This window comes from Dromiciops gliroides, chromosome 1 (assembly GCF_019393635.1).
Source record: "Dromiciops gliroides isolate mDroGli1 chromosome 1, mDroGli1.pri, whole genome shotgun sequence".
Taxonomy (NCBI): domain Eukaryota; kingdom Metazoa; phylum Chordata; class Mammalia; order Microbiotheria; family Microbiotheriidae; genus Dromiciops; species Dromiciops gliroides.
The window spans coordinates 209,327-223,148 of record NC_057861.1 but is presented as its reverse complement, the minus strand read 5'-3'; the positions used below and the strand labels follow the sequence as shown (position 1 = coordinate 223,148).

Genomic DNA, 13,822 nt, shown 5'->3' with positions numbered 1-13,822 from the left:
TATTCTTTTTTTTTTTTTTTTGGTGAGGCAATTAGAGTTAAGTGACTTGCCCAGGGTCACACAGCTAGTAAGTTAAGTGTCTGAGGCTGGATTTGAACTCAGGTCCTCCTGAATCCAGGGCCGGTGCTCTATCCACTGTGCCACCTAGCTGCCCCCAATTTTTACATTCTTATGGCTTAATTTTCATAAAATTTTACTCAGTATGAAGTCTCTGAAATTGAGTTAAGATTTTTGATTCAGAGGAAAGTTTTCCCACATTTATTATATAAAGTTTCTCTCCAGTATGAAGCTTCTGATGCACAATAAAATGTTTGGAAGATTTTCTCACATTCTTAATTCTTTCAACTATTCATTCTGCAATGTAAACTAAATTCTATGTTCCATGTAAGGTCTTCCCACTTTCAATACACTTATAAGTTCTCTAATATAGTCCTGTGCTGAAAGTAAGGGATAGCTTATGGAGAAGCTGTCCACATTTATTACAGTTGTAAGCCTTCTCCAATTGATAGGTAATTCTCTGATGTCCAGGAAGATTTTTCTTCTTTTTTTTACTCTAGCAGAAAGCCTCCCTACAGTCATCACAACCTAATGTTTATCTCTATTATGAATTTTCTGATGTCTAGTAAGTCCTGAGCTCTGGCAGAAGGCTTTTCCACACTCATTACATTCATAAGGTTTTTCTCCAGTATGAATTCTCTGATGTTGAGTAAAATGTATGCTACGGTTGAAAGCCTTCCCACACTCACTGCATTCAAAAGGCTTTTCACCAGTATGAATTCCCTGATGTTGAGTAAGATGTGTGCTTCGGTTAAAGGTCTTTCCACATTCATTGCACACATAAAGCTTTTCTCCTGTATGAATTCTCTGATGTTTACTAAGTTTTGACATCCAATAGAAGGCCTTGCCACATTTATTACATTCATAAGGTTTCTTCCCACTATGAATCCTTTGATGGGAAGTAAGGGATGACCTACGACTGAAAGTCTTCCCACATTCATTACATTCATAAGGTTTCTCTCCACTATGAATCCTCTGATGTTCTGTTAGTCCTGAATTCCACCGGAAGGCCATCCCACACTCATTACATTCATAAGGTTTCTCTCCTGTGTGAATTCTCTTATGTTCAGTAAGGAGTGCAATTCGGCCAAAGGCCTTCCCACATTCATTACATTCATAAGGTTTCTCTCCAGTATGAGTTCTTTGATGTTGAATAAGGTGTATGCTCTGGTGGAAGGCTTTACCACATTCACTGCATTCATAAGGTTTTTCTCCAGTATGAATTCTCTGATGTTTAGTAAGTTCTGAGGTCCAGTAGAAGGCCTTGCCACATTCATTACATTCATAAGTTTTTTGTCCACTATGAATCCTGTAATGGGAAGTAAGGGATGACCTATGATTGAAAGTCTTCCCACATTCATTACATTCATAAGGTTTTTCTCCAGTATGAATTCTCTGATGTTCAGTAAGTCCTGAGCTCCAGCAAAATACCCTTCCACATTCATTACATTCATAAGGTTTTTCTCCTGTATGAATGCTCCAATGTTCAGTTAGTTGTAAGGTATTGGGGAAAGACATTCCACATTCTTTGCATTTATGGGGTTTCTCTCCCGTATTAATTGATGGGAAAGGAATAATAGATGAGCTCTGGTACGTTCTTCTACCGTCATTATATTCATGAAGTTTCTCTTGAGTATTTATTCTATGACATTTTAAAAAGTCTGAATTATAACTGGAGGATTTCTCACATTCATCAAATTTAGAAAATGTCTTCTTCAAACAGATTCTATTATATTTACTTGAGTCAGAATACAATCTGAAGCTCTTTCTATGTTTATCATATTGGTGGAAACTCTTTGCAACATATAGTTTTTGTTGGGAAACAAAGGTTGGCCCTAGACCAAAGATTCTGTCATATTTCTTACATTTGAGATACTTCAACATATTGGAATTTTTTACTTGGTTAGAATGTTTTTCCTCATATCTGGGCCATCTTTCTAAAGTAGCCTCACATTCTACTAACTTGGAGATACAGGGACCATTCTTTGTGAAATGTTCTTGGGATGACTCTTCAATAGAAATGCCCAGTGTTGGAATTGACTCCTTGGTTTCAGATCTATTCTCCCAATCTGAAAAAAAGGAAAAGTAAATATTTTCATTTTTTGGTCTATTCAGTCCTATCTTTCATTTTCTCCATTAAGAAAAATAATTGTTGGGGCAGCTAGATGGCACAGTGGATAGAGCACCAGCCCTGGAGTCAGGAGTACCTGAGTTCAAATCTGGCCTCAGACACTTAACACTTACTAGCTGTGTGACCCTGGGCAAGTCACTTAATTGCCTCACTAAAAAAAAAAGAAAAAGAAAAAGAATTGTTGAACTTTAACGTCTAAAAGAGAAAATACTACCATTGTATCATTATTTATACATTTAGTTTCTTAAAAAGCATTTGTATTGATCTTCACAACAATCTTGTAAGGTAGGTAGGTAGGTTAGTTATAACATTTTCCAAATAAGGAAATTGACTTAGATTGATTTACTGACTTAACTAAGGTCACACTGCTAATGAGTATCAAAGCTAATATTTGAAAGGTCACAATCAAAGAATCACAGAATTTCAAAGTTGGAAAGGACCTCAGTGCTACCTATATCCCAAAAGACTTCCTATTTTAATGCCATCAACAAATGGTCCTCTTTTTCTTAAGGACTTCTAGTGAATCCAGTTGGAAAGCTCCAACTGTTAAGATTTTCCTTAGAACAAGCTTATATTGTCCTCTGTGTAAGCATAAAGGTGGGGAGAGAACATTTTCATCTTAGCAGAAACTGATTCCAGAGCTTGAGGGTGAGGGGTGTTGGTTAGAAGCTAGGATTCTACCTTCCAGAAAATGAAGATAGAGGCATTCAACCTCTAGGGTCCTGTGATGACTGAACACAGTAAGGGCTCTTTTTCTGACTCCCAAACCCAGAGTATGAGACCCTCCCAAGGTATATACTTCAAATGTGGTATTGGCACTCAGAATCCCCAGAAGCTAAGGCCTCTCCAGGACTGTAGACATCCTAAGACTTAGGTTCTGAGATGGCCTTAAGTCCTGAGTATGATTGGAGACAGGAATTCTGTAGTCTCCAGTACCTATGGACTAAGGTCTGAGATGGCTTCAAGCATGTCTTTGTTTGAGCTGGCACCATTAACACAGGATCTCAGAATTAGGTCCCTACATATTCAGGAGCCATTCTCTTGCTTATCAATTGCCTTACTAAATGGTGGTGCTTAGAACAGAACAAACTACTCAAGAATGTAGCTTGAACATGTTTAACCTATATCCGATTGCTTACCACCTCAGGGAGGGGGGAGGGGAGGGAGGGAGGGAATGAGAGAGGGATAGAATTTGGAACTCAAAACTTTAAATAAATAAATTTTAAGAATGTAGCTTGACCTGGGGTGGGGGGTGCAGGGAAGGGGGATGACTGTCATTTTCTTATTCTGGGAAGCTATGCCTATCATGCAACATTGCCTGTGAAAGCACTCACTTCTTGGCAGCCTTAACATAATACTGAATTCATTAGAATAGGAGTCATCCCCCAATTGATAAATGGTCAAAGGGTATAAATAGGCAGTTCTCAAGGGAAGAAATCCAAAGTATCACTAGCCATATGAAAAAATGCACCAAATCATGAATAATTAGTTAAATGTATATTAAAGCAACCCTGAGGTTCCACCTCACGTTTATCAAATTGATGAAGTTGTCAAAAATGAGAAAATGACAAATTCTGGAGGAGCTGCTAGAAAACAGGCACATTCATGAATTGTTGGTGGACCTGTGAATTGGTCAAGCTATTCTGGAAAACAATTTGGAATTATGCCCCTAAAGTTACTAAACTGTGCATACCCTTTGACCCACAACCACCCCAAAATGATCAATGAAAGAGGAAAAGATACATATGTAAAATTTATAGTAGCTCTTTTTGTGGTGGCAAAGAACTAAGAAACTAAAGAGAGTTCATCCATTATGGCTGAACAAATCATATCGTGTGAATATAATGGAAAATGATTGTGTCATAAAAAATAACAGAAGGAACAGTTTTAGAGAAACCTGGGAAGAGGTGTATAAGTCAAGTAAGCAGGACCAGAAGAACAAATTATACTTGACAGAAATTGTTCTTTTTACCATTATATTAACAATCAATTATTTAGTTAGGATTAAAGTTTATTTTTTTTCTTTATTTTCTCATTCAGGGAACAGCCAGTCTCTGAAGGATATGGCTGATAGAGGAGACTGACCCACTCCTCAGGGTATATTCTCCTAGGTCTTGGGTAGGACCCCACCCAACCAGGGGACCTTCCTTCTGTTTAAAGTGTAAAAAGAGTCTAATCTAGGTAAATTCTTGCCTTTAGGGAATAAACTCATATCATCTCTCCATTGGAGTTGAGGGTGACCCAGCTCATGAAGAAGAAAACTAACCAAAGCAGTGTGGGTGGAGTGCTGGAGGCAGCTGAGCCTCATGATCAAGCTACATTCTCAGCAGGAGGAGCTGAAGATTTTTAGCTGTTTGAGGGACTGCTTACTGTTTTGAAGAGTATATAAAATGTGAGCCCACCTCCATGATTATCTTTGGTCTAAGAGAGAAGGTCAAATGATCATCCTTTTGTTAATAACCTGCTGGCTTTATTACTAAAATTACTAAATTACCCAGAAACCATGGCTCTCAAACATTTTAATCATCGCAAAGGATATGAACATGCAGTTCTCAGACAAAGTAATCAAAAGTCATATGAAAAAATGCTCTAAATCACTACTGATTAGAAAATGCAAATTAAAAAAAACTCTGAGGTACCATATTATACCTATCAGATTGGCTAACATGACAGAAAAGGAAAATGAAAAATGTTGGAGGGGATGTGGGAAAATTGAGACACTAATACACTGTTGGTGGAGTTATGAACTGATCCAAACATTCTGGAGAACAATTTAAAACTATCCCCAAAGAGCTATAAAATTGTACATACCCTTTGACCCAGAAACACAAAAACTAGGTATGTATCCCAAAGAGATTTTTTTAAATAGGAAAAGGACATGCATGTTTAAAAAAATTTTATAGTAGCTTTCTTTGTGGTGGCAAAAAATTGGAAATTGAGGGCATGGCCATCAATTGGAGAATGAATGAACAAGTTGTGGTATATGATTGTGACGGAATGCTATTGTACTATAAGAAATGATGAGCAGGATGTTCTCAGAAAAACCTGGAAAGAAGTATAGAAACTAATGCAAAGTGAAATGAGCAGAACCAGAACATTTTACACAGTAATAGCAATATTGTACAGTGATCAATTCTGAATGACTTTTAGCTATTTGCAGGAATACAATGATCCAACATAATTCCAAAAGACTTATAATGAAAAATACCATCCATCTTGAGAGAAAGAACTGATGGATTATGAATGCAGATTGAAACTTTTTCTTTTGTTTTTTCTTTCACAACATGACTAATATGGAAATATGTTTTGCATGACTGCACAAGCATAACCTATATAAAATTGCTTGCTTTCTCAATGAGGGGGGGAGAGAGGGACAGAAAATATATAACTCAAGAATTTTTAAAAATAAATGTTTAAAATTGTTTTCATATGTAATTTTGAAAAAAATATTAAGTTAAAAAATTAAGCCCTAGTATTTTCTTCTACATAAAGCCTTCCCTAAATCCCCATAGCTTCAAAGGCATGCCTTCCCCCAATCACCTTTTATTTATGTTGTATCTATCCTGCTGTTGTTGTTCAGTCATTTTTCAGTTATGTCCAATTTTCTGAGACTCTATTGGGGTTTTCTTGGCAAAGATACTGGAGTGGTTTGACTTTTCCTTCTCCACCTCATTTTACAGATGAGAAAACTGAAGCAAACAGGATTAATTTGAACTCAGGTCCTTCTGACTCCAGGTTCTATGCTTTATCCTCTGTGCTACCTAGCTGCCCTACTTAAGAAGTAGAAGAAATTAAACTACTTTTTAAAAATAATAAATATTTTCATTTATAGTTTTGAGTTCCAAATTTTATCCCTCCTTCCCTCCCCTTTCCCTGAGGTGAATCAGATATGGGTTATACATGTGCAATTATGTAAAACATTACCATATTGGTCATTTTGTACAAGAAAATTTGCATTAAAAAATGAAAGAAAGTGAAAAATAGCATGCTTCAGTCTGTGTTCCATCAATATCAGTTCTTTCTTGATTAGAGAAACGCAAATTAAAACAACTCTGGGGCACCACGTGACACCTATCAAACTGGCTAATATGACAAAAAGGGAAAATAATAAATGTTGGAGAAGCTGTGGAAAAATTGGAACACTAATGCATTAGTGATGGAGCTGTGAACTGATCCAACCATTCTGGAGAGCAATTTGTAACTATGCCCAAAGGGCTGTAAAGCTGTGCATACCCTTTGACCCAGCAATACCACTACTAGGTCTTTTTTCCAAAGAGATCATAAAAAAGGGAAAAGGACCCACGTATACAAAAATATTTATAGCTGCTCTTTTTGTGGTGGCAGGGACTTGGAAACTGAGGGGATGCCCATCAATTGGGGAATGGCTGAACAAGTTATGGTATATGAATGTGATGGAATACTATTGTGCTGTAAGAAATAATGAGCAGGTAAATTTCAGAGAAACCTGGAAGGACTTACAGGAACTGATGCTGAGTGAAGTAAGCAGAACCAAGAGAACATTGTACACAGTATCAACAACATTGTGTGTTGATCAACTGTGATGGACTTGACTCTTCTCAGCAATACAATGGTCCAAGATAGTTCCAAAGGACTCATGATGGAAAATGCTCTCCAAATCCAGAAAAACAAAAACAAAACATTATGGAATCTAAATGCAGATTGAATCATACTATCTCTATTTTTTTCATTGTTTTTCTTTTTTGAGGTTTTTCCTTTTTGCTCTGATTCTTCTTGCACAACATGACTAATGCAGAAATATGTTTAATGTCATTGTACATATATAACCTATATCAGATTGCTAGCTGTCTTGGGGAGGGGGGAGGGAGGGAGAAAAAATTTAAACTAGAAATCTCATAAAAACAAATGTTGCAAACTATCTCTACATGTAACTGGAAAATAATAAAATACTATTACGGAAAAAAAATCAGTTCTTTCTTTTTCTTTTTCTTTTTTTTGTTTTTTGGCTTTGTTTTTTTTTTGGTGAGGCAATTGGGGTCAAGTGACCTACCCAGGTTCACACAGCTAGGAAGTGTCAAGTATCTGACGCTGGATCTGAACTCAGGTCCTCCTGAATCCAGGGCCAGTGCTCTATCTACTCCTTCACCTAGCTGCCCCCAGTTCTTTCTTTGGAGATAGATAGTATGTTTGTTTCATCATTAGTTCTTTGGGATTGTCTTGGATCATTGTATTGCTGAGAATAGCTAAGTCATTCATAGTTCTTCATCAAACAATACTGTTGTCTCTGTGTACAATGTACTCTCAGTTCTGCTCACTTCACTGTACATCAGTTCATACAAGTCTTTCTGAAATCATCCTGCTTGTCATTTCTTAGAGCACAATAATATTCCATTACCATCACAGCTTGTTTAGCTATTCCCCAATGGATAGGTGAGAGAAAAGACCTTATTTGGACTCTACTCAGAGCCCTAAAGGCAGAGAGTGAGTCTGGTTTCAGGCCCAACAGCTTTGTTGCCCAAACCTCCCAGCAGGGGGCCGCCCACACAGGAGGCTCTGGGGAGCCAAGGCCCCTGGGCCTTAGGCCTGAGAAGGGCCTGAAACGAGGCCTGGGTTTTGTGGGAGTCGGGCTGGGCTGGGAGCTCACCTTGAGGCCCTTGAGGTGATCCCCACATGACCCCGATGTTCAAACCCTGACTTGGGTTTTGTTTCTTGACAAGTTATATATGGTTATGTGTGTTCACACAGCACTGTTCTAGTGAGCAATGGGGACATTCTTGCCCAGAATAAGGTTAAGGCCTAGTGCTGCAATCTGATTGGTCAACTGGTCTCACCTGATGGGTTCTTAGGCTGTCACTGTTATTCTGTATAAATAGCAACTCTAATAATTCTAATATAACTGAAATAACTGAAATGTAAATAGGGAGATAGTAAAATACCTTACTGTGATTGGTCGAGAAGGACCCATTGAGGGGTATAAATAGAGGTGAGGGACCTCACTTCAGTGCACTCTCTGGCCCATTCAGAAGAGTGCCCATCTTCGAAGATGAATAAAGACACCTTAAACCACATGATGCTGCCTGCTTGGATTCTTTGAGCTGCGAGCTGCTAGCAACTCTTGAGCTGTGCAACGCCATTTGAGCTGTTAGCTGCATTTCTAACAATGGGCATTCCTTTGAAGAAATTAAATTATTGCAGAAAAAAAATCAATGGACTTAATTATATAAAGAAAGCATTTCTCTCCAACAGAAATCAAAGCATCAGAAAATAAAATGGATAGAAATAGCTTGAGGAAAAATTTGCTTCCACATTTCTGCTAGAAACTTGGCATTCACAGTCGAAAGGAACTGACACAAATTTATGAGACCATGTTTTTTTCCCTCAAGATGAATGGTCAAAATTTGTAAATATGCAGTTCTTAAAAGCAACAAAAATTATCAGTAGTAACCTCCTGGAAAAACTATTCAAACTCGGGGCAGCTAGTTGGCGCAGTGGATAGAGCACCGGCCCTGGATTCAGAAGGACCTGAGTTCAAATCCGGCTTCAGACACTTAACACTTACTAGCTGTGTGACCCTGGGCAAGTCACTTAACCCCAATTGCCTCACCAAAAAAAAAAAACCTATTCAAACTCTCTAGCCACCAAAGATATCCAAATGAAAACAACTCTGAGACTCCACTTTGTTCCCTTTAAAATTCAGCATTATCCAACTGAAGAGAAACAAGTGGTCCCTTCTACTGAGTATGGGGCCAGGAACTGGAGCCATCCCCTTCCAAGACAATATGTCAGCATACAAAAGGAACCCCAAGACCCCTAATTTCCAGTGACACAGTCATCTTCCGCATAGGGTCGTACTCTCAGGAGGCCAAGGACAGGAAGCCTGTAACCCCTGCTCCTAAGGAAGGCTGAGGCTGATGGATTGTTTGGGCAGCAGACACCTGATCTTTAGCATGTTAATGAGTGGCTGCCACGCTTCTAGTCTGGGCAACACAGGGACACCATCCCAAAGGAATAATAATAATGATGCTGCCGATGATAATGATATTATTATTTGTAATAATAATCGCAAAAGGCCAAAAATAAACCTTGTGTCTAAGCTACATTCTGGCTTTTATAGGCATCATGGCACCTTTATAATAGTTATGTTTTAAGGATGGACAATCATAGGGAATTTTTTTCTAAAAGGTAACGTAAGAAGAAAGAAAAGTCAGAATATACACACTGATCACATCCCTGCAAAACTAACAGTAATCAACTCCTAAAAACAGTTTAAAATTAAGTGACTAGAATGGGATGCAGAAATAGGGCATTTGTGTTTCTATTTTGTTATTAAAAAACACATCTGTTCAAAGGAAATGAAGGAATGGGGAGGAGAAGTGAGAAAACAGGTGTTACTGAGACCAAAGACTGGCTGGCTATTGAGACAAAGTTGGAAGAGCAATCAAAGGCATGGCTTCTTTTAAAAGCATGGTGGGGCAGCTAGGTGGTGCAGTGGATAGAGCACAGGCCTTGGATTCGGGAGGACCTGAGTTCAAGTCCGGATTCAGACACTTAACACTTACTAGCTGTGTGACCCTGGGCAAGTCACTTAACCCCAATTGCTTCACCAAAAACAAACAAACAAAAAAAGGCATGGTGGCATTGGCCCTTGAAGGCCATATAAGAGGAAAGGTGAACTGAGGTAATGAGGCTTCAGGAAGGCACTAGTTTCACAGTCTCTGCCCTCCTCCAAGGACCTCGAGAGGGTACTTTGAAGACAGTTCCCTGGCTGGTCTTTTAAAGCGTTTCTCCTGAGCAGACGCCTGCCTGATTCCCACATACTCACCTGGACAGGTGATGGCTAGGACAGTTCCTTTTTGCACCTCAGATGCTCCCTGTTGCTCCAGCTGCTCAATCACATCTGGTTTTGAATCTTCAAGTCCTGTCCAGTGAAAAGAGCAAAGTTCTGTAGACAAAGAGCCCCTTCGGAATGCAAGCCTGGCCAGTTAATTAGTATTTAGTAAGTGCCTACTATGGGCCAGGTACTGAGCTAAGTGTGGTGCTAAGATACAAAGGTAGGCATCAGGCAAGCATGCTCTGCATTAATGGACAAATAAGGTTGCAGAGTGGATTTGGGCTTAGTAAATAAATACATTTGACTTACTTCCTGGGAAGAGGGGAGAAACCCAACCCAATCCAATGAATCTCCATGAAGGTGCACTTGACCTCAGTGGAGAATTATGTGCCTGATAACCCCAGGGCAACATGAATGAGCTTACAACTTCTAGCTACATCAACCAGAGACCACTCACCAGATAATTATTTCATGGCCACAAAAGGACTAGGACCCTCAGGTCCCTGCATGCCTGATAATAACAGATGAACAACTCAAGCTATCCCCTGGAACTTAATAAGACTGGATGCCAAGGTCCTCCAAAAGGCAGATCTTGAGGTGCTGGAGGAGCCCCCTTACCCAGGCACACCAGGTTCCGGTAGTTCTCCAGCATCACTTCCCGGTACAGATTCTTCTGGGAAGGGCCCAGGTGCTCCCACTCCTCCCAGGAGAAGTCCACGGCCACGTCCTTGAAGGTCACCAATTCCTGAAACACCAGATATGCTTGTGACAACCCAGGGCCCACCCTTCATAGACACCAAGGTGATATGGGGAGGCTGCCGGGAACTGAAGGGAGTAGTTCTCGGTTTTCCACATAGGTCAAGTATTTCCTGAGTACTACTTACGCCCCATCATTTGTACTAGATTCCAAAACATGGAATAAAATAAGAATAACAGCTCACATGTATGATGACCTTCTTGGTATATGTACAAAGTACTTCTCTCACTAAGGAATTAATTCTCCTCCTTTCACAGATGAAAAGACTGAAAATGGAGAACTTTGAGGGAAATGACCTGGGTCCCATGGCTAGAAATGATCAGCGTGAGCCCTCAAACCCAAGGTGTCTTGTTCCCAGACCTGGGCTTCTCCCATAACACCACACTGCCTCCTGCTTTGTGGCTCAAGGTCACCCCCTCACATCATCTCCTCAATCGTACCATGGACAGTGGGGCAACAAGCATTCCCTTTGCTGGGTCATGATGTAAAATGGAAGGGGGCTTGCTCAGGGTATGTAGCTGATGTCTGTGCTTGGAGAGAAAAGGTTAGGCCAACCAGATGTGCTGGGTGGCTTGGGGCTTGGGGGACCTGGTTAATGATCGTTCCTTAGGGTTCAAACTCAACAAGCAGTGCCTACTCTGTGCCAGGCTCTCTCTTGGGTGCTAGGGATACAAAGACAAAAAGGGTATCTTCCTTGCTCTTGAAGAGCTTAGATCTTGGGGGGGGTGTCACAAAATATATAGCACTAGGTAAATATCAATCCAATGTGACAGACAAGTAAGGGTTTGGGGAAATGGTACTTGAACTCTGAACCCTGAAGGGAAAGGAGGGAACACGCATTTATTAAGCACCTACTATGTGCCAGGCACTGTGCTAAGTGGTTTTTTTTACAAATACTATCTCATTTGATCCTCATAGCAACCCTGGAGGTAGGGGATACTATTATCTCTATTTTATAGATGAGAAAACTGAAGCAAACAGACATCAAGTGACTTGTTCAGGGTCACACAGTTATAAGTGTCTGAGGCTGGATTTCAACTCAGGTCTTCCTGACCCCAGGATGGGTGCTCTGGGCGCTGCTTCGCCCCCTCAGGGCCTCTGATCAAAGACGGTCCCAATGTCTTAGGGCCCACACTGAGGACAGAAATGCCCCCGAAGAAGACAGCACTCACCTGGTGGGTCCTGGCTGTCAGGAGCACGGGGGCCATGCTCACTTCTGTTTTCTGGGAGAAGGGCGGAGAGACGGGCTGGCCCTCCGGTCCGCAGACAGACTGGGAGCTCCTCGCAGGCAGGACCCCTCTTTTGCCTTCTTTGTATCCCTCGTGCTTAGCACAGGGCCGGGCAGAGTAGGTGCTCAAGAGAGGTCATGAGGAGCCTCTGGCCTTGCTCTCTTCCCCCCCAGCCCAGCTCGCTCTCAGATGTTCCTACTTTCTGGATTCCTTCTGGATACCTTCTCCCACCCCTCCCGGGTAACTTTCCTCCCCAAGTATCCCCTTTATGTTTTGTCTTCCCCCATTAGAATGTAAGATCCTCAAAGGCAGAGCAGTCTCCTGCTTCCTCTTGTATCCTCAGCTCTTAACACAGTGCATACAGGAAGCACTTAATAATTGCTCTCTCTGAAGTTGCCTCCAGGCAACAACTCAATAGGTCCTTCTGGAGAGCAGGGGCAGGGGAAGGACTGGGGGAGGGGACACGATAGTGATGATGGTGGTGGTGACCACAGTAGATGACCATTACACACGCTGTCTCATTTGCTGGCATTACTGTCATTTGACAGATGAATTAACTGAGGCACAGAATCACCCAGCAAGAAGCCTCAGGGGCGGGATTCAAACCCAGGTGACTCTAAGGGGCGGGGCGGGCAAACATCTTGACTTGATTGGTCGACCGTCTAGCCGCGCCTACTCGGTCAGCCAATGGACGTGCTCAAGGGTCAGGAGGACTGCGCACGCGCAATTCTCAAAGGCCCGCTCGAGGTGGTGGGGAGTGTCCAAAAGTATGCGCCTGGCGCTTCTCTCCCTCCATCTGCCCTCCCGCGGCTCCCACTCACCCCCCAGGGCCGGGCTCAGGCCCGACCGCGGTGGAGGCTGAGGACGGTACAGCCGAGGCGACTGCGAACGCTTCCAAGACGGCGGAGGCCGGACCAAATTGACTGCAGCGCTGCAGGAGGGGGGAGGCCGGGGAGCGGAAGTGACGAATAAGGAATACCCCCCCCTCCGCGTTTCCCTCCCCTTGCCTGTTTGTCTCGTTTCTAAGGCAACCGCTGAGCTAGCTACGGACTGGAAGCACAGGGAAGGCTTGTGCGCATGCCTAGAGGGTGCTGGCGCCTTCCTTAGCGCTCCCAGGCGGAAGAAGGAAGGGGCGGAAAGGGGAGGAAGCCTGGGGACCCAGAGCGGGGAGGAGGCTGGCCCTGCCCTTGACAGAACTCCTCCTCCTCGCCCCCACCAAGAAGGCACCCCGACCGTCCCCCATCACCCTGGCGACTGCCCTCTGGTATTGTCGCTTCTCCCATAACCAGCCCACAAACGTGATCGTGTTAGGGCCCCCGGGGGCAGACCAACAGTTTCTTCTACTGTCTGATTAGATCTTGGCCTAGGTAAAGTGTCAGTCCAAGATTTCCCACACTCTCTGGTTTCTAGATGAGGAAATAGAATGGGGGGAAACCTTGGTCCTAATACAATAATTAGTGATTAAATACGAGAGAGAAATAGTCATTTTTCATACATCCCAACTGAGAGGATTAATGTGTCCTCAGTAGGCAGGATACATTATTTAAGTCCTGGGGGCTTCTTCTCCCCCCCCCCCATCTCCACTATTCCCTCCTTTTTCCTACTGAGTTAACAGAGGTTTTCTGAAATTAGAGATAACAAAGAATCATAAAATCTCGGGGTCTGGTTGTCCCATGGGGTGGGGGCAGCAGTGGCGCCATATTGGGGGGGGCGGTCTACATGTTTAGAAGTGTCTCGAAGAATGTGAAGCCAGATGGGGGAGGGACTTTATTCTTGCAAGACTATGTTGAGGGGGCGGCTAGGTGGCGCAGTGGATAAAGCACCGGCCCTGGATTCAG

The 13,822-nt window shown here is 42.2% G+C and overlaps 1 protein-coding gene across 2 annotated transcripts; it reads right to left on the bottom strand.

The window, feature by feature from the left end:
- Nucleotides 1–241: 241 nt before the first annotated feature.
- On the bottom strand, nt 242–12,911 carry LOC122731617 (zinc finger protein OZF-like). Of its 2 annotated transcripts, none has more exons than XM_043971843.1 (4): nt 11,928–12,911; nt 10,617–10,743; nt 9,990–10,085; nt 242–2,126 (listed from the first exon to the last, which is right to left on the bottom strand). In XM_043971843.1, the coding sequence occupies exons 1-4, from the start codon at nt 11,961–11,963 to the stop codon at nt 586–588; spliced, it is 1,800 nt and encodes a 599-aa protein (XP_043827778.1). In that variant the 5' UTR covers nt 11,964–12,911; the 3' UTR covers nt 242–585. The 2 variants fall into 2 exon arrangements, with proteins under 2 accessions (XP_043827778.1, XP_043827787.1); XM_043971852.1 differs by having other exon boundaries at nt 12,806–12,908.
- Nucleotides 12,912–13,822: the final 911 nt, after the last annotated feature.

What these genes read in the sequence shown, in the direction of transcription:
- LOC122731617 (XM_043971843.1), bottom strand. Translation starts at nt 11,963, where the DNA reads ATGGCCCCCGTGCTCCTGACAGCCAGGACCCACCAG. An exon ending in TGACAGCCAGGACCCACCAG is followed by an intron (nt 10,744 to 11,927) that starts GTGAGTGCTGTC and finishes CTGGTGTTTCAG; the next exon opens with GAATTGGTGACCTTCAAGGA. An exon ending in CCGGAACCTGGTGTGCCTGG is followed by an intron (nt 10,086 to 10,616) that starts GTAAGGGGGCTC and finishes TTCACTGGACAG; the next exon opens with GACTTGAAGATTCAAAACCA.